The sequence below is a fragment of the Pantherophis guttatus genome, chromosome 1, assembly GCF_059756535.1.
Source record: "Pantherophis guttatus breed Tessera chromosome 1, ASM5975653v1, whole genome shotgun sequence".
Taxonomy (NCBI): Eukaryota; Metazoa; Chordata; class Lepidosauria; order Squamata; family Colubridae; genus Pantherophis; species Pantherophis guttatus.
This window is the reverse complement of record NC_142063.1, coordinates 272,815,508-272,843,343: the sequence shown is the minus strand read 5'-3', so window position 1 is coordinate 272,843,343 and position 27,836 is coordinate 272,815,508. Positions and strand designations below refer to the sequence as shown.

The window sequence follows — 27,836 nt, the reverse complement described above, 5'->3', positions numbered from 1 at the left end:
CAGGGAAAGAAAAGTTAAATGGGCGGGACTTAATTCCGCAGCGGAAGTGCTGGCCCCTACAGGGAAGCGAAAGTTAACACGGGCACGAGCTTTCCTGATTGGTTTTCGCAAGCCAGGCAAAACAAAGTCGCGAGGTTTTTGACTGATCAAAAACTTCAGCTCCTGAAGCGTGCATCTTGGCTAGTAAGTCTTGTTTTGAAGTGGGTTTTTAACGGGGGATAATTTAATTTCCTTTAATTAGTGTGCGGCTTTGTTTCAAAACAAATCGGAATTCGGATTGGTTAATTATAAAGCACCTAAAACTGGCTTTGTATCGAAACATTTTATGATGGTCCTTTGCCCTAATATACCCGTCGAAAAATACGGCGAACTATCCGGAAGAGGTTGTAAGAAATGGATCCTTGAAGACTTGTATTTTGGTTTTTCTTGAACTCCTTTCGGACGGAAGAGCAGTCAATGCTTTTATTTATCGGAGATGACTTCTGAAAAACCTTCGATAAGTCTCGGTAAAAAGAAACAGGGTTTCTCAGGTTTGTGCGTTTAGAATCTGTGAAATTGCCTTTGTTTAGTGAATAGCCCAGTTGCTTCAGTATGACTTATTTCTTATATTTGAGGCAAACAAAAACCTATGGAAAATCAGAAATTAAACCTTTGGATAATATTTGAGAATGTGCTGCTTCAATCTGTTTTAATGTTTTTAGGAAATTAATTTCCATGATGTGTTCTTAAAATATGCAGGATATTCTTCTGAATAAATACGCCTTGAGTTTTCGTTTTGTATAATTTGACAGAACTCTTTTGTATTGTTTTGTATTGTTTTGTTTAGCTGAAATCTGGATAAGAACTAGTGCATAATTCTTGCATGTAACTTTAACTTATTAGATATAGGACAATGATAGATGTATGTCCATAAACTATATGGTACACTCTACGAGATCTCTGGCTACCTCCATCTAGGCACTGAGTAGAGCAAGTTAGCTTTGAAAGATTATTTTACCATTTGTGCACATGAAGCAATAACTTTTCAAAGCTAACTTGGTCTAACTACATTAACCTCAGAATCTTGAAAGGCAACCATATCAAAGGTTAAATCATAGCACCTGCCCATAGCTAAAGAAGCATGATTTACTTAACCTAATATGGGGGGTTATACAAAGGACTGAACCATAAAGTAATCATACCAAGTGGGTTTGTATGATACACTGATCTAAAATTTGGCTGGCTAGTTTATTTTTCTGTGTGACCTGCAGGTTACACGTACTCCTCAACTTATAACCATATGTTTACTGATTGTTCAAAATTACAACAGTGCTGAAAAAAGTGACTGACAACCAATCCTCACACTTTAAACCATCATATCATCCCTATGGTCACATGATCAAAATTTGGGCTCTTGGCAATAGGTATGTATTTAGAATGGTTGCAGTGTCCTGGAGTCGTGTAATAACCATTTGCAACTTTCCTAGCTGGCTTCCGATAAGCAAAGTCCACGGGGAAGGTAGATTTTCCAGACCACTCATTCCATTTACTTTTGTTCGTAGTTTTCTGGCTCTAACTAGCTTCTTCCAATAGGCATTCCGTATTCTATACAATGAGCTTTTTCAGTTTTTCTTAATTAGTTTGAGGTCCCCTCCCAATTGGGGAGGGTGCTTGTTCCATTCAGCCTGCTGAATTTTGTAAATATTTCTTTACAGTATTTTGTTCTGTTTGTATATTGCTGAATGAAAAGGATTCATAGTGGTTTAAAGCAAATCAGCTAAAAATACTGTAGAATTAAAATGCAGCAGCAAACATCATTGAAATGAGAACAGTAAATAATTTAGAACAATAAGAATATAAAAGGTGAAAAAGAAACAATACAGGCAAAAAAACCAGCATTATTCTGAACAGGTATCGTATAGAAGCAAAATGAACAGATGAGTGACTTTAAAAATTATTGAGCTTCTTGGCAAATTAAGAAATGATTGAACATCCTTTAAAGATATTAAGTCTGTAGCATTTATTCAATGAATCTATCCAAAATAGTGCATTAATAATTGCATTGTTATTAATGTTTGTCTTTTTTACCATTTAAGACATTACTGTTACATGTGACTCAGGGAAAAAGAGGAAACAATGAATGCTAAAAGTATCAGGGTGAACTTCTTTGCACAAGAAAGGGGAAGTTGAAACTTTCCTATTTTTTAAGGAATCAGCAAAACAATATTGAATACATGCCTCAGTATTTCAGTACTGCTTATAGAAGCAATACTAGAAATACTAATTAAGAATAAAGTCCTCCTCTCTTCAACCCATAAAAAAGTAGCTCATGCTCTTCTATCTGTAAAAGGCTATTTGCAACATCAAGTCAGTAATGTTAATATTTTGAGAAAACTACTTTCAGTATAGTCAATGCACTAAAAGTCTGTCCAATTAGTGTAGTCAGACTAATAGAGAACACAAGAATATAAAAAACTATGCAAACAGCACAGAAATAAGTGATGAATAAGAGGAATTGTTTCTGTCCTAATATGTTTCATTGTGTTTGAAAATAATTCTGTTCTAGCATATGTTCTGATCAGAGGTTGACTGATAAACAAAACAAACAGAACATCTGTTATAATTGGTATCTGTGTTTGCATGCTTACAGTGCTGTTTAAATGAAGTCTGCCAATACCCAGCAGACTTAACGTTTTTCTCTACATCCTTTCAATTCAACCTTTATTTATTCTAACCCACAAACCTGATTATAGATATGTTACAATCTGTTACATGTACACCATGCATAGAGAAAAGTTCGTTTTCTGAGCAGTCTGCTGTCCATAGCAGCACTGGAACCAGTGGTGAAATCCAATTTTTTTTTACTACCGGTTCTGTGGGTGTGGCTTCGTGGGTGTGGTGTGGCTTGGTGGGCGTGGCAGGGGAAGGATACTGCAAAATCTTCATTCCCACCACACTCCAGGGGAAGGATGCTGCAAAATCTCCATTCCCACCCCACTCCAGGGGAAGGATACTGCAAAATCCCCATTCCCTCCCCACTCCTGGGGGAAGGATATTGCAAAATCTCCATTCCTACCCCACTCTGGGGCCAGCCAGAGGTGACATTTGCCGGTTCTCCGAACTACTCAAAATTTCCACTATTGGTTCTCCAGAACCTGTCAGAACCTGCTGGATTTCAGCCCTGACTGGAACCATAATTAATTCTCTGCATTTCATCTGAAAGCTATATAGTTTCAAGTATTCAACACAAACCAGATTATTGTTTGGGCCATCACTCATACAGGTGTGATATCTGATGTGTGTAAGAATGTTTTCTCCTTTCTCTCTATTGGTTTGAGATATCTTTCCTGAATATGTCAAATGATGAGAGCCCTTATAGCCGTGATGGCGAACCTATGGCACGCGTGCCACAGCTGGCACATAGAGCTCTCTCTGCAGGCACATGAGCCGTTACCCAGCTCAGCTCCACCACGCGTGCGCGCACACACCTCCCACTGGCTAGCTGATTTTTGGGATGCACAGGGGGCGGAGGCACATGCGAGAGATGTGCGTGCATGCGCAGGGGATTGTGCGAGCATGCGCGGGGGAGCAGGGATCATGTGTGCAAGCGTGGGGGGTGGGGGAGCATGGGCAGGTGCTGTGCACCTCCTCACAGCCGTTTTTGAGCCCAGGAGGCTGCAGGGAGGCCTACTGGGCCTAAGATGGGCAGAAGGTCGTGCGCCAGTGGTGGGTTGCTCCTGGTTTGCACTAGTTTGCAAGAACTGGTAGTAAAAATTAGTAGTTTGGAGAACTGGTAATAACATTGGCTGGCCACGCCCCCGAACCAGTCCCCGACCCAGTCGCTGATCGCTTACCCCGCCCATCTCATGAGAGGCTTTTTTTTTCTTTTAAAAGCAATTTTCTACCACCACTTCAGCTGAAAAAATGCTTTTAAAAGTTTTTTTAAAAAGCCTCTGATGATCGCGTGGCTCAGCTGGGATCGTCAGAGGCTTTTAAAAGCATTTTTTTCTGCAACCTCTTAAGGTTGTAGAAAAAATGCTTTTAAAAGTAAAAAAAAAAGTTGGCCATGCCCACCCAGTCACATTACCCCACCAAGCCACGCCCACAAAATAAGCCACGCCCACAGAACCGGTAGTAAATTTTTTTAGAACCCATCCTTGTTGTACGCGCGTGGGCGGGGGAGTGTGTGGGGGGGTCATGCGCGCATGCGCGGGGGTGTGCACATTGCATTATGGGTATTTTATGAGGAAAAACTTCCTGTTTAATCTACTGTCCAGAAGAACCTTTATAATAAATTGTAAGAAATAGTAATGTAAATGATTCTTTTCCGTATTTATAAGTGTTTTTTTAAATACTTATGTACTCAGATAACTATGGTAAAGTGTTAAAATGTTCTTGCATGAACTGGCATTCTAATTCTGAGTTAGATTGTTCATTGTAGGAGTAATTATGTTAATCTATGGTAGCAAAAAAATCAGGAGTCATCTGACTGCACCTTTCCAGCTAAAACACTTTATTAAAAGGCATAATCCTTCCCGAGTTACAATTTACTTCATCAGATACCTACTTTGCCCCAATATCTACACCAACAGCACTGTTACAAACCCTTATATAATCTGTATCTGCATAACCAAGCTATCTTCACCTCCACCTCACTCCAATTTAAATCAGTCCAGCCACTATTTGCATGTGATAAAATGCTGCTCCTGAATGCTTATACAGATGTTATTTGTTTAACAACTAATCCATCTAACTCTTCAAACTTGTAACAGCACTGAAGGAATGGTAGTTATGACCAGTTCTTGAACAATCACAGCATTTCTGCAGTTAGTCACATGATTGTGATTTTTGATTCTCAGTGTCCCATGGTCACATGATCACCATTTGCAACCTTCCCTGTTGGATTCCCACAGGCAAAGTCAATGGAGAAACAGGAAATCAGGAGTTGTGATTATGTGAGGTCCTTACTTAATGATCTGCATGACCTTCACTTAACAATGATAACTAGGAACTGCTATCATTAAGTGGGGAAATCACATCACACTTTATGACATTACTTTATGACCACATGACTTAACTATTGCAATTACTATCTGTACCTTTTAATAAAATCTGTTAGTTGGAAAATATGCTACTAGACTCCTTCAGATTTCTAATGTTATAATCTTAATCATTGTTTCCAATTAGAAACTGAAAACATGTAATTTTACCTTATATAACTTTTTACCTTTTAAAGATATTTTATAAAAAAGGTAATAATATAGATTTTGTTGATGGAAAACAGGCTACTTGCTTTCCATCTTGATGAATTAGAAAATAACCAGTATTACATTTTTTTCCCTTTTTCCTTTCTTCATAGATATATTGTAAATAAAAATGAAATCAGTGACTGGTTATGGTTTGCTTGTTGAGTGTTTTTGGTTTGCTCTATTTTGTGGATCTGCTACACATTTATTGGCTGATAGGTAAGTAACCTGAAATGAAAACTCTAAAGACAATGGCATTTAATTTTACAAGTAGTCCTGAAAATGTTTATCCATTAACCAAACAGATTAACCTCCAGATAGTTTTCCCATTTGTGGAAATTAGCTCTCTTTTCCTCTGTCTTTTTCTTAAATATAGTTTGGGGATTTATCAAACTTCCATTGTAATTTTGAGACACGGAAGAGGGCACCTTCCTGTTCAACTAATGGAAGTGATTCTTTTGACAGGAATGTTTAAGTTGCCTTGTGAAGTGGTGGTGGTGGGAGGGGGAGAGGATTTTCCATGGAAGTAAAGTTTGTCTGCATTTCTTCTGAGACAACTAGCTTCTCATATGTAAACTAGTACCGGTATGTTATAGTACTTGTATGTGATTTGGCTTTTAAAAATCATAGTCCCACTGTTGTCTTGTACTCTGAGATGAATATAATTTAAAATACTATTGCCAAAAAGAGTTTAGTAGTTTGGAGAGAAATTGTTGGGTTTCTGTATTTTATGTTGCACCTCAGAGGTTAGGGAGGTTACTGAAACAAAAAGGAATGGAGTATATCAGTATTTTGGGTTCAGACAAAAGCTATTATTTAAATAAGCCAGTCATTGTAAACCATTTTGAAATATACTGCCAAACTTCACTGTTTGTAGTTAACTTCCTAGTTTATAGTTAGGCAAAAAAAAAAAAAATCCTTGATAAAGCATTATGTGTGAATCATACCAGGAAAATGTTACTAATGAAGTGTTATTCCTTTGGAGTGTTAAGTGTTTTTAAAAAATCATTTTAATGTATGTCAATTAGTATATATTTAAAGTGACAATAAAGTTATTCTAAGTCTAAATATTTTATGTTTCAGTGTTTATCATAAGTGGGAAAAATTATACTTAGTTCATCATTGGCCAGTGACTGTTTGCATGGTAAGATCTTCTTAAATGGATGTGGTTATTTTGCTATCTGTATGCCTATAAAAATATTTATTTTGCTGTATTGTGAAAAGGGTGCAAGAGATGAGAAGTATTACTGAGATCTTAAACATTTGGCCACTGCACATGACTAAAAGATCTATGTTCAACTCTGAGGAATTGTTCTGAATTTTCAAATTTAAAAATCAGACCTTGCAAAGAAAGTAATGTTTAAAAGAATTAAGGTATTATTTATGAAAACTAGATGCCACTTTTTCTCAATCTCAAAGTGACATGTACACCTTTAAACAATAGTCACTGACTTACACAAATTCAGATAAGATAAGATTATCCACAGTGAAGCAATATAAGAAGAGGAGGATCTCAGAATATCATCTTCTGAAGTAGGAGAAATGTGTCATGTTTTCATTTTTTATTTCAGTTTCAAACGTAAGAAAAAGCAACGTCCTAATACTACATCACAAACAATATTACATTTTATTATTATAAAAGTAATAATGGTAATGTGTCTATAGGAAGGGATCACATAATGTTAATAATAGTCACATTAATATTTATAGCATATCAGATTCTTGGATGTTAAAACATCCAAATCATAAAAATCATATCAGCATAATAAATCTCCTAAAAACTCATAAAGCTGGAAACAGCAGCAGCCCAGCCACATTATTCTTTCAAACCTCATCTTTTAGTGCTACACGTGAAAGCAGATTGTTCAGAGATATAATCAAAACAAAACTAACAGTAAATCCATACAACTCCTTTACTATGCTCCCATTCCAGAGCCAGCAGGAAATCATCCAGCCTAAATCTTGCTAACCCCAAGAACCTCCTTACTGCAATCCCAGAAAGGTCCATACTGCACTGCTGTCCATACAGATGTAATGCACATGATATTTTAAAGGCTGTGATTTGTGATTCCCTTGGCTAAAATTCCAAGTCTGCAAATATCATCTACTACATGACAGCTTCCTTAGTTAGTACACAAGATGTAATTTACTGTAATGGTTAAGGCACCAGACTAGAAATTGAGAAGCTGTGAGTTCTAGTCCCATTTTAGGTACAAAGTGAGCTAGGTGACCTTGGGCCAATCACTTTCTCTCAGCCTTAGGAAGGAAGCAGTCGCAAACCACTTCTGAAATCTTGCCAAGAAAACTGCAATTGCCAGGGCTCAAAATTGATTTGAAGACACACACATCTGTGCATATGAACAATATGCATGTGTGTGTGCATATGAACAGTTTCTGTGTACTGAAGTTTTTCCCCATTTTCACTGCTGTCACAGTGTTGACCAATTGAATTCTTTTTATTCCTTATAACTTTGTAAACCCAGTAAACCCAGTTGACTATTTGATCTGTAGACCACTAAGGGATAGCAGAAAATTAGTTTTTATATCTTGATTGCTATGTAGTGGTTTTCTGGATTTTCACTGGGTAGGAAATTTTCATGTCATCAGGTGCCAGATGCATAACAGCCAAGTCCTTTTTATTATGCTTTCAATTACATATGTTAAGTCCAGGACAGATCCATCCATTTCAGGGTTTTATAACAGCTTAACTCAACCTATGTAGGAAAAGGAAAAAGGGGACTCAGAAGTTAGAACTCCACTCATCCTTGCAGCTAAATCCATACTGCAGAATAGGCATTGAATAGACCCCATTACTTGGAAGAAAGTGGTCCTACAACAAACCTACCTGATAAATTGGGGCTGAGCAGATTGCCACTATTTACTGCATCATTTCATGCTACTTCCTTGGGTTATCTGGATGGAAGTTCTTGAACTGAGACTCAGGATTTAAGCCATCTTTCGACTTCTTCAGTTGTGTGTTGACAAAGATATGGGTATTGACCTGAAGATATATCTACTGGAAATAATGGGGCATCTTGTGGAAGGTGTGTGGATGCAGCCTAAATAGTTTCATTCAGTGAATACATCTATTGTCTGTGCAGAGAGTGCCTTTATTTATTGCTCGTAGCAGTCTAAAGTCTTTCAAATTACCGCTTTCTTAGGAAAGACTAGTTTTCAGGCTCAAAGAAATCCAACTATAAACAGCTTTGATATCCTAGTGAAACCATGCTTCTACTTATTTTATTGGTGGGTGAAATAAAAAAAAAACAAGGGCTGTTAGAAACTTCTTGGTTTCTTTACATCATAAAAGGAGAAGCATATACTGTACAGGAAAAATCCTGTCATTTTAGATTAGGAAGTTAAGATTCAGTCATCTTGTGCTTCTTTTGTTCTTGCTATAAGATTTAAGCAATTTAAAAAATATAAATGAATTTCAGGTGAGCAGAAAATAATCTTGGGGATTGCTAATATTAAGAGCTGAAACATTATTGAGTATTTCAATGGGGAATTTGCCAGAATCTCCATTATAAAGATACATATACCAACTAACCTAATACAAAAGCTGGAATAAAAGTAGAGTCTTCACATTCTTTTGGAATAGAACTCTTGCTGTACTTTGACATTTGCCCTGCTGTATTGTTCAGCGCTGATAAGACATTGAGATTCCCAACACCTACAAGGTACCACATGATAATATTGGTTACTTTGTAGAAAAACCAAGCTGATATCTCCATTCATTGGCTATTGTGAGCAAATCTTTTCCATTAGACTTTTTGTTAAGCTAAATGCCATTGCTTCATAGCTGCTTCTCTGAACTGTACTGTTGATCAGAAATACTTGGAAATAGCATGAATATTTGCTGCTTTTAAGTGTCTCTGATACCATAGTCAAGGACTCAGCTCTTGAAAGCAGTGAATTTTCCCACTTATTTCTACTGCAAAATTGGCTAAATTCCTGCTCTGCTCTTGCCAAGATAAATGTAACACTTACTATTGACTGCAAATGGATTTGAGTTTGTTTTTAATGAACGGCATTCTGCTAGTTCAATGAAATATTGGTGAATACGAAAAATGGCAAGCATTTTATGACTCATATTTAAAGTAGCCTGAAAAAATGTTTTGGGAAAAAACAGTTGTGATAGGATTTACAACTTTATACTTTCTTTTTATCATATGAAAAATTGCCTGCCAGAGGGTTTTGTTAAGCAACTACTACTTTTTATAGCACTCTACAATTCTAACATGGGAGTATTGCTTTCCCTAAAATCAGGTAACAGGATTGTTTATTTTTAAACCATAGCGTTTACTTAAATATTGCCATATTCTGACCAACTTAAATCATAATGCAAAAGTAGGCTTTTGGTAGCTAGATGGTGCACTGCATGCTCTGAAAAGTAGAGGCTTCAAAGGGTGGTGAGATGGAGTTGAAGGGAGGAGGCTTTTTAAAAATGACATTATAGTTTTTATATACTAGACCTAGATGAGGTTCTAATCCACTTCTCCCCACCAAAACGGTTTAGACCTATATGTTCTCCATTTCTGGATTTCAATTAAATCATCTTATGTGATAGTCTCCTACATAAGAGCCAGCTACAGCTATTTTTTAAAAATAGGAAAGCATTTATATTTTGGAAAGGAATATAAAAGAAATTTAATAATTTCATAGAAAAAAAGGATGCAATTTCAAAGCATTTATTTCAGAAAGTTTTGCATAGCTAGCAGTCAATATTAACATAAAATAAAAAGCAACCATTTAAAAACTAATAATTACCTTTCCAATATTAGAAACAAAATTGACAACTTCAAAATAATGTGAAAGTATTCAGACATACACCTGTCCTATTCCAACCCTCATTCAGAACAAACATTGCAAGGGTGGTTAATTTTCATTTGGTCACAGATGTCATTTTACATGGATGGTGACCATTACAGTGAATGTGGTCAGAAAAAGTTTGCAAGACTAAAAGGGGATTGAGAGAAAAAAGATGATGTGCAAATTCATTTTTAATATAAGGAGTAAGTAAAATATTTTACTTCTCTTAGTAATAAGCTACCGTAAATGCTTCTAAAAGGTGCTGAAGAAAGAAATAAAAACCTTGACAAATAGAGAGCATGTCAAAATAACAAAGGGTTGTTTTCTTAAAACCAGAAATATATAACTGGTTTCAAACACCCATGGCTTATCAGCCCATTTTGTTATTAAATGGAACACTTTATATGACAAAGTATTAATTCAAAAGATAAAAATTGTTTATTAATAAATTTTAGATAAATCTCAAATTACTCTGATTTTATCAACTTTTTTTTCTAATACTAGGTCAGGGGTCTGCAGCCTTAAATACTCAAAGAGCCATTTGGACCCATTTCCCACAGAAAAGAAAACACCGGGAGCCACAAAACCTGGATGGGTGTGGCCAACTCGATGTCACTGACTTCCACCAGTCACAACCCCCCCCCTAACCACGCCTACCCAGCCGGTCATTAGGTCAAAGAACCAGTTGTTAAACACCAAGAACCACAAAATCCTTTTGACATCTCTGTCTCACCTCCCTCTCTCTCTGTATCGCTCTACGTCTCTCTCTCCCCCCCTCTTTGTGTATCTCTCTGTCTCTGCCCTGGCCACTTCTCCATCCCCTGCCATCACCCTTACCTTCTCAGCCCAGGCGAGGAGTGACTGGGAGGAAAGGGCAAGGGGCGGGGCCACCTGACGGAGCCACAGCAGAGAGTCCAAAGAGCTGCATGCGGCTCCAGAGCCGCAGGTTGCTGACCCCTGTACTAGGTATTCTGAAGAGGCTATTTTCAAACAGTTTATCAGTGTTTTCATTTTTATGAAAATGGGACCAACCTTGTGGAGTTTCCAGTATTAGCACTTCTTGGTGAAATAAAGCTTGCTAATAGTATCTCCATATAATTTTTCTGGTTTGGGATTATAGCACAGCAGATGTAGAACCAAGTGCTTCACCACTCAGTCTCCATACACATTCAATGTAACATTCCAGAAAGAATGGTAGCTGGAAAAATTGCATCAAGCTGTATTGTTGGTTCTTTCTCCCAGTTACAATATGACCTGTGAATAATTATAAATGAGATGAGTACTTTTTATCAGCTTCAACTGTTAGGCCATTTGCATCCATTTACGGGAAGGTATTGTCTAAAATAATCCACAAAGTCCTGCACAGCCTAAGTCCAGGTTATTTAGAGAGAGGGAATTTAGTATCTTTGGGATACCTCCTTGGTTGACTGTCACATTCAGAGTGTCACTGAAGTTTATTAAGAGTCTTTTAAATTAATAAGTAAAAAGGGACTGCTATGTTACAAAATAAAATTCTTCCACATCATTTTTATTTACTTGATCACTGTTGAACTACATTAAGACTCTGTAGGTATTATTGTAGATAAAAATATATAATGATGGATAAGAACATTCTAGGAAGAAACTGCTCCTCTTTCTAATTCATCAGGAAACGACTAGCTTAAACTACTTGCTGCATTTTCTTCTGGACAATGTGGCAACATTTTGGAATTCTCAGCTTGGTGTTGCCCACCATCATATTTATCTTGTGAACAGGAAAGTCTGCTATATTGTGCAGATATTGTGAGGTTGTCTATCAGCCCAATTGGATATTGATGATTTCTGCTTTTTTCCTTAAAATACTCACATTCTAGGGTTGTACAAAAGTTTGACTCTAAGGTCTAAATCAAAACAAATAGATTAAATTCATGCTGACTCATTAAATCAATAAAATCTGAGACAAATTGAAACAAAAATCAATTAATAATTTTAATCACAGCTGAATCAGGCCCTATTTTTCCCATTCTACATAAAAATGGTTTTCCTTTAATAACCCGTTATTTTCTCTAGATGAATGAAAATGAATGCAATAATCCACCAATGTACTGGACAATCCATGGACTCTGGTAAGATATAAATTTGAGAGAGAAAAATCTTGTATTGCTAGTCTTTCTAAGCTCATAGTATCTTATATTTGAAATATTCTGGTCTGATGCCCATCGAAGGTGAAAGTTTTTATTATATGATAAGTGATTTGTTATTATAAATAATCTGTGGTAATTGTTAAGGATATTGTTGTTGTGTTACCAACCAGCAGAGTGTAGAGCACAGAGAAACGTTGCTGAGAGCAATGAATAAGAAATGTGCAAACTGGTTTATCAACTGGTTTATAACAGAAAAAACAATCTCATAGTCTTTAAATCAATTCCAAGTCTTTGCCAGTTAAATCAATCCAGTAGTTACAAACAAACATTAGTTGGTTAGAATAACAAACTCACTCTGATTCATAAACCACGATGGTAACAGATCCATCCAATGATGATAGCTCAATGATAGTAACTCCTCACACTATGATAACTTATCATCAGCTGAATACGTTACAGTACCTTTCTTAAATACGTTCACAACTAATTACAGCATGACTCAGCATTACAATGAATCAGCAGGAAAACTTTTAAAGTCACATATACATTTTCAGATTAAAGTTACAGTACACATATATTGCCTGGACAACGTGTTAGGCTCAAACCACATCCTAACAGTAATCCATGAATCAAAACACTTATATGAAAATACCAGGATTTCTAGGTAAATTAAATTTTAATATTACTTTCATATTTATAAATAGTTTGGTTTATTTACTGGGATTTGTTTGTCTCCCAAGAAAGGAAGTTATGGAATCACTAATCATACATCTCTATGCTAAATTGCCATGAAATTACATTATATAACTTTTTTTTCATGTTCTCAATTTTTTTTAACCTTTACAATATCGAATAAGGAAGTACGTACTATATTATCGGTCCTTAACTCTCTTCAAGACAACCCTGTGAAGTCTCCCATTTCACAAGATATATGTTAGAGAAGGAGAATGCATTCCACTAGTATTCAGAACAGTTGGTTTTCATCCTTTGCACTCTTTTGTTCTGCTTCTTCCCCAGGCCTGATAAAGCTGCAGAATGTAATAGAAGTTGGCACTTCAATATATCTGAGCTTAAGGTATGAATCAAATAAATTGTAGGTACTGAGTACTTGAAGAAAAACTATAATAATAATAATTAAGTCAAGAATTTGACTGGACTCAGAAAAGCTTTAGGGTATTCTGCCAAAGCAGTATTATTTATTAATACACTTCAATCAGTGAACATTTATTACCAAACCTGGAACTAGAGAAAGAGGATGACTCATTCATTCTTGAGTCCCTTTTTAAATAATTTGCAGAGGTAACTATACATTCTAATATTATCATAATCACATGTTATCTAAAGCTGTTATGTGAAGTATTTTATAGATACGAGGCTATTTTATACAGCCAGTTGGATGTAGTGATTAAAGTGCTGGTGTAAAAATCAAGAGATGATGAGTTCTAGTCCTGCTTTATACATGAAAGGGGGGCAGTCACTCTTTCTCTCATTCCAGCTCACCTCACAGGGCTGTTGTGGAGAAAAGGTTATGTTCACCATCTTCAATTATTTATAAAGCAATAAAGGGATCAAAAGCTAATAAAATAAAATACTCAGTGAAGAAATCTAGGTGGAGTTTACATCATATCCTTGCTTTTAATATATATAGGATTTTTTATGTTGCTAGGATTTCATGGAAGACATGAGAGAATATTGGCCAGATATACTACATACAAACCATACTCATTTCTGGTGAGTTGTGTCATATTTAACCCTATTGATAGCTTTGCACAAATGCTTAATTTTAGTTGTCTTTCTACATGAAACACTAGGTACCAATAGGAGTCAGATATGCAGATAATACAAACTACGGATTTCTGACAATTACTTTGTTTCAGCATTAATGCTTTCTCAAATAATATACTGTATTTAGGCATATAGATGGTATTTTTGACCCTCACAGGAGTTCAACTGTAGAATTCAGTTTTAATGTTTTCAGTCACTCATCTTTAAGAACATTCAGTGAAACGTTTTGGGCCTAACTATGTCCTATTACAGTATTTTGTAAAGTATCCAGGTATATTGATTATTAAAAGAAGTCCATTAAACTTGTATTATGTACAACAGACTGTACTGTGAGTACTTTGGCTTCAACTCCATAAAGCTACTTTGGAGCATGACAAATACTATGTCATGGCACATTAACATATCTGTATCTTTAACTAGGATTATAAACTGCCCTTTGCAGCTACTGCACAATTCCAGAAAAAGAAAAAGATACAACTCCTATGTTTCAGAGAAAGGTACTATGCTCATATTCCTGTAATCTTCAAAACAACTTTTGGAATCAAATCTGAATCATTTCAGAGCTCTAGTATGTAATATCCATTGATTCCTAATAAAGAAAGGTAAAAGCTTCCCCAAATCAAACCTGATTTTAGGAGACTACAAGAACGTATCCATGTAAGATTTCTTCTAAGTACAGTTTTGACTGCATCTTTTTGTGCTTATTTTTAAAAGATGAACAGATATATTGTACTAATAGCTGTAATTTTTAAGCACTTGAGGATCTTCAATTAAGAAGTAATTTGACTGCATCACCATTCAGATTGTTAACCCCAATTTGCTGCATCATTTTGACTTCCTTTAGCTTTTCTGTTTAAAATAGAAGTATAACAAAAGCCCAAAGCATTTTAGGCATTAAAGAAAAATGAGTTAATACTTTATTATATTCTCTCTACTATACACAAATCACCCCAGACTGCTTGCCTTTTCATGGGAAAGATAAATAAGGTTCTATGGAGCTTAAAAGGGGGTGGGGGGACCTCTTGGACCTGTGCAGCAATTCAAGGCTAACCTCCCACTTGAGACTCCTTTCTGCCTGGCTAGGCATTTCCAAACAATATATAGCCTATTATTATGTAACTCTTTAAAGAGCCACAACTTTCCCAGAATCAGAGTCACTATAGAGTACAGTCACGCAATCCCTGGAGCATGTGCTTTGTTGAACACAGGAGTGTACACGTAACACCTATTTCCAATTTACTGAAGCTGCTTTAAACACTGCAAACAGGTATTTTGTTCATACTCCTGTAAACCGCAAAGCTCATTTTCCAAATTATTTCTGAAATACTACATAGCCCTCACATGAAATAACAATTAAGCTAAGATTTTTTGAGAAATGGCTGTTTATTTATTATCCTTATTTATTTATTTATTTATTATATTTCTATACCGCCTTTCTCCCATAGGACTCAAGGCGGTGTACAGTCAAGAAAAATATAGACACACAAACATCATAAAATTGCTAATTAAAATTATTACTTAGTTTGGTCAATTAAATAAAACCCAGAATTAGATAACATTTAAAAAATCATTCACATGTTCGTATGTTTAGCCCCGCCTGTTGGAACATCAGGGTCTTGAGGGCACGGCGGAAAGCACGGAGATCAGGGATATTCCGTATCTCTGGGGGCAGTTCATTCCAAAGGGTTGGAGCCCCCACAGAGAAGGCCCTCCCCCTGGGAGTTGCCAGTCGGCATAATTTGACTGACGGTACCCTGAGTAGTCCCTCCCTGTGAGAACGAACTGGTCGGTGGGAGGCTATTGGTGGCAAAAGACGGTCTCGTAGGTACCCAGGTCCTAAGCCATGGAGCGCTTTAAAGGTGATAACTAACACCTTGAATCGCACCCGGAAGACCACCGGGAGCCAGTGCAGCTCACGTAGGAGAGGTGTTACATGGGCGTAACGAGCTGCGCCCATAATCACCCGCGCGGCTACGTTCTGGACCAGTTGGAGCCTCCGGGTGCTTTTCAAGGGGAGCCCCATGTAGAGAGCATTACAGTAGTCCATATGGGAGGTAATTAGGGCATGAGTGACCGTGCGCAAGGCGTCCCAATCCAGAAAGGGACGCAACTGGCAGATCAGGCGAACCTGATAAAAGGCACCCCTGGCCACGGCCGTCAAATGATCTTCTAAAGATAACCGTGAATCCAGGAGGACACCCAAGTTGCGGGCCCTCTCTGTGGGGAGCAAGATCTCATCCCCTATTGTCAGTGATGGTACTAGCTGACTATACCGGGACGCCAGAAGCCACAGCCACTCGGTCTTGGAGGGGTTGAGTCTGAGCTTGTTTCTCCCCATCCAGATCCGCACGGCCTCCAGGCAATGGGACATCACAGCAAGGGTATCATTGGGGTGGTCTGGGGTGGAGATGTATAGCTGTGTGTCATCTGCATACTGATGAACACTCACCCCAAAACCACGGATGATCTCGCCTAGCGGTTTTACATAAATGTTGAACAGAAGGGGTGAGAGGACTGACCCTTGCGGCACCCCACAAATAAGGTGCCTCGAGGTCGACCTCTGCCCCCCTGCCAACACAAACTGCGAACGGTCAGAGAGGAAGGAGGAGAACCACCGAAGCACGGTGCCCCCTATTCCTAACCCCTCCAGCCGGTGCAGTAAGATACCATGGTCGATGGTATCAAAAGCCGCTGAGAGATCTAATAGGACCAGGATAGAGGAGCAACCTCTGTCCCGAGCCCTCCAGAGATCATCCACCAATGTGACCAATGCCGTTTCCGTGCTGTATCGTGACCTGAAGCCCGACTGGAACGGATCCAGATAGACAACTTCATCCAGGTATCGGGGTAGTTGTCGCGCCACCACACTCTCAACAACCTTCGCAACAAAGCGAAGATTGGAGACTGGACGATAATTTGATAATATAGCCGGGTCCAGGGAAGGCTTCTTGAGGAGGGGCTTCACAACTGCCTCTTTCAAGGCGGCGGGAAAGACACCCTCACTCAGAGAAGCATTTATAATCCCCTGGAGCCAGCCTCGTGTAACCTCCCGGGAGGCCAGTACCAACCAGGAGGGACACGAGTCCAATAAACATGTGGCAGCGTTAAGCTTGCCCAGAATCCTGTCCACGTCCTCAAGAGCCACAGAGTCAAACTCTTCCCAGATAATGCTCTCAAGATCTGCCCCCGTCTCCTCCCCTGGATCTACCCAATCAGAGTCCAGGCCTTCCCGAAACTGAGTGACTTTATCATGCAGGAATTGTACAAAATCCTCAGCTCGACCCTTTAAGGGATCTTCCCGTACCCCCACCTGAAGTAGGGAGCGGGTCACCCTAAACAGCGCAGCTGGGCGGTTCTCTGCAGATGTAATAAGAGCGGAGAAGTAGCTAGACTTCGCCGCTCTTATCGCCACTAGGTAGGTCTTAATATAAGATCTCACCTGTGTTTGGTCAGATTCAGATCGGCTTGTCCTCCAATCGCTCTCCAGGCGTCTTTTCCGACGCTTCATCTTTCTCAGCTCCTCGGAAAACCAAGAAGCTAGACGAGATCGGCATCGGGTCAGAGGCCGCAAAGGCACAACGCGGTCCAAGGCTCCAGTAGCCGCCCTGTCCCAGGTGATCACCAGGTCCTCAGTCGAGTTGTGAGCCAGAGTCTCAGGAAATGGCCCAAGCTCCATCAGGAACCTTTCGGGGTCCATCAGGCGCCTGGGACGGAACCATTTGGTTGGTTCCGTCTCCCTGCAGTGGGTGGAAGTGACTTGAAAGTCCATGTGAAGGAGAGAATGATCAGACCATGACAAGGGCTTGATGTCTATATCCTATTCTTAGATCATTCAGCCACTGATCAGAGACAAAAATCAAGTCCAGAGTGTGATTCCCCAAGTGGGTGGGGCCTTGAACTACCTGGGTCAGGTCCATGGCCGTCATGGAAGCCATGAACTCCCGAGCCATCTCCGACATCTCACCAGCGGATGGCAGGTTAAAATCCCCCATAACAATAAGTCTGGGGGTTTCCACCGCCACCCCGGCTATAATGTCGAGCAGCTCAGGCAGGACCGCTGTTACGTGGCAGGGAGCCAGGTACGCAATCAGTAGGCCCATCTGAATCCCCCGACCCCACTTCACAAGGAGGGACTCACATCCGGCTATCTGAGGAACAGTGGCCTCCCTCGGGCAAAGACTTTCTCTAATGATTGCTGCCACTCCCCCACCCCTTCCCTGAGTCCTTGGCTGATGGAATGCATGGAAACCTGGCGGGCACATTTCCACAAGGGGAACTCCTCCCTCCTGGCCTAACCAGGTCTCCGTAATCCCTGCCAGGTCAGCACCCCCCTCTGAAATAAGATCATGAATGAGGGGGGCTTTATTTACCACTGACCTGGCATTACATAACATCAGCCGTAGACCCAGGGTCTGAGACTCTGAACAACCCGGGAAACGAGCAGTGCTTTGGGGGTCGGAGTGGGCAATCGCTCGTAAACAACGAGTGCGCACTCCCAAAACATAATATGGCCCCCTGCAGCCGTCATATCTGCCCCTCCCACTTACTATACTAATGCCCATCGCTTCATCCCCCTGCATCCTTGTCAGATTTCTGTCCCCATCCTTCCCACCATGATTATCAGACCCATTACCCCTTTCAGTGGATTTATGGATCCCCCCAGATCCATTCCCACAATCCCTCCCAGAACCCCTTAAAATAGAACTTAAAGATTTATCTAAAAAACCCCAAAGCTGTCGGTTTTTTGCAAACCACCTCTCAGGGTTCCAAAACCCGGCGGCCCTTGATAACTGAGAGGGCCAGACATGCGAGAGGGGAGAATCTCGCAGTGCAAGGAGCTCCGCAGTTGAATACATCAAAGATAGGAGCGAGTTGAAGGAGATGAAGGATCATTTTCTTCTAAGTGTTAGAGATGGTTAAAACAGGTAATTTAAAATAAGGGAGGAAATAGATGTAAAAGGGAGACCAGTATGTTACAAATGTCAATACATCAGAACATCATCGCCCTCTCACGACGATGGGAAGTCTTGTGGTTGTAGTAAGTCCATCCAAAGGAGGTGGGGATAGAGGTCTCAAAGGGACGTCCTCTCACAGCGACCAAACCATTTGAAACAAACAAAGAGAAGGTGGTCTATCTCCCCATAATCCAAGACTCTCGATGTCTGTATCTCCTCCAGTCCTGATACCAGCGATGGCCGAGGATTAGATCAAAAAAGTAAGGCAGAGCCACTGGACAAAGTATTTAGGGTTAAATAATCAGGGTAATCTTGGGGAATAGGTGGTAAATAAAGCTGCAGATCGATCTAAGATTGCAAGTTAACGCTGAGTGGTCGTAATAGATCTAGATCTGATAAAGGAGAGAGGGACAGTTGAGGGGGAGAGTAATCCTCAGTCCCTATCCATCACCTTGCTCAGGCTACTTAGTTCAATTAGTTTAATAAGTCCTCAGAGTTTCAAGAAAGAGGAGTGCAACAGATCCCTAGAGGTTGAAGGGATCCTAACATTTATAGCCTTTGCAGCATTGCCCTCTCCTCTATTAACAACGAGGGCTTCCTTGCAGCCTCCTGGTGTTGCCGTCGCCGTCGCTGCCATTAGCGCCATTCCCCTCGCCATTGTGGTAACCCCCCTTGCCATAGACATCATCGCCGCCGTGTTGCTACATGCAGCGCCTATTAGCCCAGGCATCATTATCAACACCCTATCCGGAGTCGCTGTTGCCACCGTCTCGCCAACCATTTCATCAGCTGTATTAGACTCAGTGGTTGACCCGGTCATGACAGCCAGGCTTTGATGTTGACATTCTCCCCACTGCCCTCAGTCTTTTTACTGACAAACAGCTGATCTTCGGGCTCGGCTCGGGTTTTATCCTTGGGCTCCATCCACAGCTCTATTGAGCCGAAAATACCTCAGTTTGCTGGGAGGGGGGTCTGTGACCCATATGCAGAGCAAATGCAATTCCACACTGGCAGTAACCACAATATCATAAGGTAGAAATATATGAACACAGCATTAAAATTGTGGAATGATGAATGAAAAATGCAGACTACATTATAAAATGCCATATATTTCCCTTAAGTCTGCCTCATGAATACAGCTCACCAGGAAAAAAAATGAATGGTTTAAGAACTGAACATATAAACTGATTTGTCTTCTGTTTTTTACTAGAACTGCTTCTCTTTTTCTGATTTGTAACCTTGATGGGAAGTAAAGTTTCAGTACTGACATTTTTTCAGTGAAAAAATGTATTAAGCAATTAACCTTTGTTATTCTGTGTCCCCGTCAAGTTGGTAGCAACTTGATATGCCACAAAATGAATATTTGTTAGGTACAAGGACAAGATTATTTTCTTTTCATTTGACAAAATAAAAACAAAGATAGCTTTTCTTTATACTTTGTGGTTTCCATAGTTTCCAGTTCCACATGAAACATGACTGCAGCATGTCTTCTCTCAAATGCTAAGTTTTCTTGCTTTTGAAAAGCAAATTCAGAAGACTCCAAACTATTTCAGGTGTCACACCTTCACTTCTCTTGTTATTTAACTTAAATTATTCATAAAAAGAAATCCTTTTCTCAACAGAAAAAGACCTTCTACCCAAGAGATTTTTTATATATAAATACTTCATATAAATTAAGGAGATAATTTTATATATATATTTCACAGGAGTTTGTGAAATACATATTTAGAGTACCATTTAGAGCAGGGGTGTCAAACTCGATTTCATTGAGGGTCGCATCAGGGTTGTGTTTGACCTCGGGGGCTGGGTGGGTGTGGCCAGGAAGGGCATGGCCAACTTTTGACATCACTCATGTTAGGAGCACCTATGGTGGACCCCAGGTGGGGCTGAGAGGATCCGTTGTCTCCAGCGAAGAAAGGCGAGACCAGGGAGAGTGCCAAATTCTTGTCCTCCAGAGAAGCCTTGCTGTCTGCTGGTGGCCACGTGCTAAGGCAGGACTTCCTTCCTTCCCCTTCCCTCTTTATTCTCCTTTCTTCTTCCTTCCCCTCTTTCCTTCTTTTTCCTTCCTTGCTCTCTTCTCAGCTTCCCTTCTTTTTCTTTGTCTTTCCTCTTTCCCTTTCTCCTTTCCTGTCCCTCTTGGATGCTCAAATGCAAAAGAGGAAACGTTTCTCCTTTTGTTTTGTTTGGCCCCCTGGGCCCCATTTTTGGCCTGGATGGCTTCCTGAAGCCCTCTGCCAGCCAAAACGGAGCCTGGGGAGCGGGGGCATGCTCATTTTCTCTGGCAGAGGCACTGCGGGCCAGTCCTTCGCCATTTCCACGGCTGCCCCGCAGGCCAGAATTAAGCATCCCTGATTTAGAGCATCCCTAAGGAATCATAGTTTGAATTGCACTGAGTTCATTGGAGTTGGGCAGTCAATAAATTTAAATAAGTAAATAAGCTATAAAAGATGTTATAGTTGCAAAACATGCATTATCATACAGAAATGTAAAGACATTACCTATCATTAGATCTGTTTTATCTAATAGTATCTCTTAGGAAGAGCAGGTACTAAAGCTGGCTTTATGCTTAAAGTTTCTAGATTTCCTATGCAGTGGACAAAGTGGTAGAATCTTGACTGGACTCACAACTGAGATTTTATTCTCCAATAAATATTAGAAGATTACAAAATTTTTGTATAGTTTTCCAAATACATTGGTGCTTGAAGATACTAGTTATTTTTTTTTTTACTTTTTTTTTTCTTTACATAGGAAACATGAATGGGAAAAACATGGGACATGTGCAGCTCAATTAGAGACTCTTAACTCACAAAAAAAGTATTTTCAGAAGACACTGGAACTCTATAGAAAAATTGACCTTAACAGGTGGGGAAAATTATTTTCTCAGAGTCACTACCACTCTTACAACATGTAAAACTTTCTGCTAATGAGTTTGCAGTATTTCATTTATTTACAGAAGTGGTTCTTATATCCTGAGTTTGCCAGTTATGGGGGGCTTGGTCTAATGTTTCCTTAAAGGTTAGAAGTTCAAAAATGTTTCTTCGGGGAAGTTGCTGATACATAACAAAAACATTATAGCATCACTTAGGCTTGAATCTATTGGTATTGCTGAGATCTCTCATGAGTTCAGTATTGGATGGAAGATCCCAGCTCTAGGGATTATAGTACACCATGTGTTTATGTTCTCTTTAATGTAAGTTTGAACTTCAAGCATCCATGAAGTTTAGAACTAGGAAAGGATAAAAAAAGACATCACTGCCAGTCCAAGATAATTCTGGTTGAAAGCATTTGTTCTGTATGTGATTATCAAATATAAATATTAAATGAACATGAGAAATTTAGATACTGTGGATCAATAAATGAAATGCAATTCCTCAAATTAGTCATAAAAATCAAACAATAAACCATTATATGTGTGCACGTACTGTATCCTTGAGACATAATGAAGAAGAATGGAGATCAGGAATACAGCATTTTGGAAAAATAGTAAAAATAATATGAAATATTTTGTAAATACTCAGTTCTTGTAGCTTGCTAGCTATTCCTTTTCAATTTCCTTTCTGGCGGGACATTGTAAAATATGCACAATTATTTTACTAATGCCAGCATTTGGTCAAACTACATACAGTTGTAAGAAAAAATATGTGAACCTCTTGGAATTATGTGGAGTTTTGCATGAATTGGTCATAAAACCTCCTCAGGGTGCCATCGGCCAGACAATGTCGGCTGGCGACCCCCAGGGGGAGAGCCTTCTCTGTGGTGGCACCTACCCTCTGGAACAATCTACCCCCAGAGATACGAGTGATCTCTGACCTCCAGACTTTTCGTCGGGCCCTAAAAACCTACCTTTTTCAGTTAGCCGGGCTGTCCTGATTTTATGGTTGGTTTTATAATTTGATATGGATTTTAATTGAAATGTTTTAAATTACGGGCCAAATTTATTTAATTATTTTAAATCTATTTTTAACTTTTGTGTATAAATGTTTTTTATCTTGGCTGTTCACCGCCCTGAGTCCGAAAGGAGAAGGGCAGTATAGAAATCTGAAAAATAAATAAATAAATAAAATGTGCTCTGAACTTCATCTAAGTCACAACAATAGAAAAACACAGTCTGTTTAAAATAATACTACACAAACATTAGATGTTGCCATGGTTTAATTGAACATAACATGTAAACATTCACAGTGCAGGGAGGAAAAAGTATGTGAGCCCCTAGCCTAATGACTTCTCCAAGAGCTAATTGGAGCCAGGAGTGAGCCAACCTTGACTCCAATCAGTGTGATGATATTGGATGTGTTGCTGACAGCTGTCCTGCCCTTTAAAAACACACACCTGTTTTGGGTTTACTGGTTTCAAGAAGCACTGTCTGATGTGAACCATGCCTCGCAGAAAAGAGCTCTCAGAAGACCTACGATCAAGAATTGTTGACTTGCATGAAGCTGGAAAGGGTTACAAAAGTATCTCCAAAAGCCTTGATGTTCATGTGTCCACGGTAAGACAGACTGTCTACAAATGGAGAAAGTTAAGCACTGTTGCTACTCTCCCTAGGCGTGGTCGTCCTGTAAAAATGACTGCAAGAGCACAGCACAGAATGATTCATGAGGTAAAGAAGAATCCTAGAGTGTCAGCTAAAGACCTACAGAAATCTCTGGCACATGCTAACATTTTTGTTGACACATCTACAATAAGGAAAACATTAAACAAGAATGGAGTACATGGAAGGACACCACGGAGGAAGCCATTGCTGTCCAAAAAGAATATTGCAGCATGTTTGAAATTTGCAAAAGAGCACCTGGATGTTCCACAGCACTACTGGCAAAATATACTGTGGACAGATGAAACCAAAATTGAGTTGTTTGGGAAGAACACACAACACTATGTGTGGAGAAAAAAAGGCACAGCACACCAACATCAAAACCTCATCCCCACTGTAAAACATGGCGGAGGGAGCATCATGGTTTGGGGCTGCTTTGCTGCCTCAGGGCGTGGACGGATTGTTGTCATTGATGGGAAAATGAATTCCAGAGTTTATCAAGACATCTTGCAGGACAACGTACAACCATCTGTCCGCCAACTGAAGCTCCGCAGAGGATCGGTGATGCAACAGGACAATGACCCAAAGCATACAAGTAATTCAACAACAAAAAAAAATGGCTTCAATAGCACAGAATACACCTTCTGGAGTGGCCCAGTCAGAGTCCTGACCTCAACCCGATTGAAATGCTGTGGCATGACCTTAAGAGAGCGATTCACACCAAACATCCCAAGAATATTGCTACACTGAAACAGTTTTGTGAAGAGGAGTGGTCCAAAATTACTCCAGATCGTTATGCAGGTCTGATCTGCAACTACAGGAAACATTTGGTTGAGGTTATTGCTGCCAAAGGAGGGTCAACCAGTTATTAAGTCCAAAGGTTCACATACTTTTTCCTCCCTGCACTGTGAATGTTTACATGTTATGTTCAATTAAACCATGGCAACATCTAATGTTTGTGTAGTATTATTTTAAGCAGACTGTGTTTTTCTATTGTTGTGATTTAGATGAAGTTCAGAGCACATTTTATGACCAATTCATGCAAAACTCCACGTAATCCCAAGGGGTTCACATACTTTTTCTTGCAACTGTAAACTAGAAGCTTTGTCTAGAAGCCTGTCTGCCATAGCACATTTTCCTAATGAAGAATCAGTAAGAGGGCTTTCAGGGATCCAAGCATTCCCTGAAAGATACAGTAGGAATTTTCAATCTGTTTTTAGAAAATTGATAAAATTGATATTATGTATTTTTTGTCAGTGAACAATGTATAAGTAGCCCTAAAATGAGTGGATTATTTTGTGAACATTGTAAGGTTTCACTTATTCTATGGATTATTAATCCAGCATTACTATGCCGATGTTCCAGTTACGTACAATAGGCTTTATAACAATTTTAAGAGAAAATGAATAACAAAAATGTAATACTAGTCAAACAATGTTGGATATACTGTGTAGCTGAAGCACATTTGACTTCTTGAAGTCTTATATGTCTTTTCTATCTAATCTTTTACATATGGGAAAATAATGATGAATCTATCTGTTGTGTAATTGCATGTAGTGAATTCTGTCTTTTTAATGCTGGATAAGAGTTCTTTCTCTTTCAGTTTTCTCTCGAAAGTTGGGATAAAGCCAGGCTCTACCTACTATCAGGTGAGAGAAAAGCTCACTCTGCATTGCATTCTGCAAAACTGTAGCCTTTAATTGTCATTGTATAATACTTAGTGGTGAGTAGAATCTAATTAAGTCTTTCTACTAAAGAATTCCATTAGAAGAACAAACATATCTAATCAAGATTCATTTCAGGAAATATAAGAGTTAACTTTGGGAAGAAGTATGAAAAGAGATAATTCTATTACAAATGCAGACTTTCATCTCATAACTGTGTGTTATTATTTTTCTTATTTTCATACTGAGTTTTCATAATTCTAGACTATGAAAACACATCTTTAGTTAAACAGATGCTTGATTCTTTTTATGTTATTTATTTCATGTTTAAATCTTCAGCTGACAGCCATCAAAGAAGCTCTTGAAAGCTTTTACAATATAATGCCAAAGATTCAGTGTATTCCTCCTGAAGAGGTACATATTTCTCTTAATGCCTGTCTAGTTAATATTTAATCATTCTTTTCTAAAAAAGTTGTTTTAATATTTGGAAGATTGAAGATTAAATACATCTAGTTATTTAATCATTCTTTCAGATACATATTCAATACAGACTCATCAGTCTGCCCTCAATAATGATGAAAATCAATCCATTCCTCCCTCCCTCCCTCTGCCTTTCTTTCTTTCCATCTGTCCAGATTTAGGCTTTAAATGAGAAGTAAAAACAAAAGAAAGTTAAAACTGCAGGTAGCTAGTTTTCATATGATTTAGGTTTATGGCAATATATAGATGAAATCTTTCCTTTTCAAATGGACCTTTGTAGGATTATATTGCATCAGTTTAAAGGTTATCAGTTTAAAATAACCTTTAGGTGATCTAGAAAATATGAATTCTGAAGTCTTTTTTGGACTTCACCCAGTGACATTTTGACTACTATGTTTGCCTGTTTTATTGATGAGGTGGCCAGCCAATGCCATTTGGGAAACTGATTCTGTCAGTTCTCATTGGTGGTATATTTGATGAAGGGGCCTTATTTTTTTTTTTTATTTGATTTATATGCCGCCCTTCTCCGGAGACTCAGGGCGGCTTACAATGCGTTAAGCAATAGCCTTCATACTTTTGTATATTTTTATACAAAGTCAGCTTATTGCCTCCACAATCCGGGTCCTCATTTTACCTATCTTAGAAAGGATGGAAGGCTGAATCAACCTTGAGCCTGGTGAGATTTGAACTTGCAGTGATTTCAGGCAGCTGATGTTAATAACAGTGCTTTAGTCTGCTGCGCCACCAGGGCTCTACTTGAGAAAATATTTTCTAGAGTTCTACCTAAGTAGAAAATACATAGCCTTTTGTATCTGTTGACCAAAGCTATTATTTTTTAAGAGATCTATTTTAGGTATATGGTTTTTAAAATATTTTCAAGGAACAGCTTCATTCTGAATACTTTTAATGCCATTTAACAGCAATACAATATAATCTAAGAAATCAATATGTATTTCCAAGTACAGTTTATTTCTGTAAAAGGTTGCTGACTTCAAATTGTGCTCATTTTTTTATATTGCTGGAGCAAAATAGTTCATAAAGTTACTGCTGTATGTCAATACAGACTTAATTTATATCTTGGCCATCTAATTTCTGATCTGAAAAAAAATCTTGCTCAGCATTATTCCAAGTAGTAGATATTACCGTAAGTTTGTGTTCTTTGGTAACTATATCATGCAGCTGCAACTGTTGGCTTCTGAAGATTAAATTCATTCTGCCAAACTGTCAACCACCAACCAAGATATCAATAATTCCTTTATATTTACACTTTTTCTATAGTGTTGTTTTGTTTTCCTTCTTCAGGGACGGCTACAAGTAATAGGCCAGATTAAATTCTGCTTTACCAAGGAGTTTACTCTGAGAAATTGCACAGAGGAACAATCTGGTTTATTTTCTGCACTTGAAGATGACTTTTTCAGAACAGAGGATCTGTCAGTTTGTAATGATACTCTGACTTACTACCCTTCACATATGAAAACTCACAAACATTTTGCTGCAAATGTTGTTGTAATTTAGGAAATTTGAACTTTTTAAAATTCTGGTGGGGAACAATTATGCATTGGATTTATATAGCAGGGCCATCTGTGACTGGCTTTCTTTGTTTTGTGTTTTGATTGATGATTGCTTGTTTCATTAAAATTGCTGCCCATATTATATAATGTACTCTTTCTTCAATAAAATTGGTTTATTTTTCACTTTTCTCAATTTTATTAGGTGTTGTTTTTAAATCAATATCAATTTCAAAATTATTGCAATCTGTTAATGATCTGCAGTTTTCGTGTCAAATTTATTTATCTGCCTAAAATTTTTTGGGCATATATTTGTATCAAATACAAGATTGTAGGAATTCATTAAGAAAAAGTCAAAGAACCAGAACAGTAAATGGCCATCCTTAGGAGCCGTATATTATATATTTAAAAAACCCAAAACAAATGGTAAGCATATAACTGTCTGGCTTGGTACAGCAACCAAACAGGACAGTTAGGATTTCAGAAAAAACAATTGCAACCATCCTGCCTTCCATTGAAGACCTGTATCCACGAGCCAGTAAAAGGACTAAGAAACTATTTACAGACTCCTCACATCCTGGATATAAATTGCTTCAACACCTCCCCTCAGGATGCAGTTATAGAGCATTGCAAGTCAAAACAATTAGACACAAAGAGTTTTTTCCCTTGTGCCATCACTCTGCTAAACACCTTGTAACCACAATACTGCCTTATGTCTAAGGATATTTATCCATGGCTATGGGTATGGCTATA

At 38.7% G+C, this 27,836-nt stretch overlaps 1 protein-coding gene across 4 annotated transcripts; it reads left to right on the top strand.

Moving 5' to 3' along the window:
- RNASET2 (ribonuclease T2) lies at positions 1 to 27,274 on the top strand. Of its 4 annotated transcripts, none has more exons than XM_034428478.3 (10): positions 1 to 183; positions 5,339 to 5,444; positions 6,309 to 6,369; positions 12,087 to 12,142; positions 13,178 to 13,235; positions 13,827 to 13,891; positions 21,649 to 21,762; positions 25,035 to 25,080; positions 25,435 to 25,509; positions 26,878 to 27,274. In XM_034428478.3, exons 2-10 carry the CDS (start codon positions 5,356 to 5,358, stop codon positions 27,088 to 27,090), a joined length of 777 nt encoding a protein of 258 aa, XP_034284369.1. In that variant the 5' UTR covers positions 1 to 183; positions 5,339 to 5,355; the 3' UTR covers positions 27,091 to 27,274. The 4 variants fall into 4 exon arrangements, with proteins under 4 accessions (XP_034284369.1, XP_034284370.1, XP_034284371.1 ...); XM_034428479.3 differs by having other exon boundaries at positions 59 to 530; XM_034428480.3 differs by lacking the exon at positions 1 to 183 and adding an exon at positions 353 to 506.
- The last annotated feature ends 562 nt before the right edge of the window (positions 27,275 to 27,836 follow it).

Bases quoted from the DNA above. Each gene is read 5' to 3' on its own strand.
- RNASET2 (XM_034428478.3), top strand. From the start codon at position 5,356: ATGAAATCAGTGACTGGTTATGGTTTGCTTGTTGAGTGTTTTTGGTTT. The intron at 13,892-21,648 runs GTGAGTTGTGTC...TTCTTTACATAG, and splicing joins ACAAACCATACTCATTTCTG to GAAACATGAATGGGAAAAAC. The intron at 25,510-26,877 runs GTACATATTTCT...TTCCTTCTTCAG, and splicing joins AGTGTATTCCTCCTGAAGAG to GGACGGCTACAAGTAATAGG.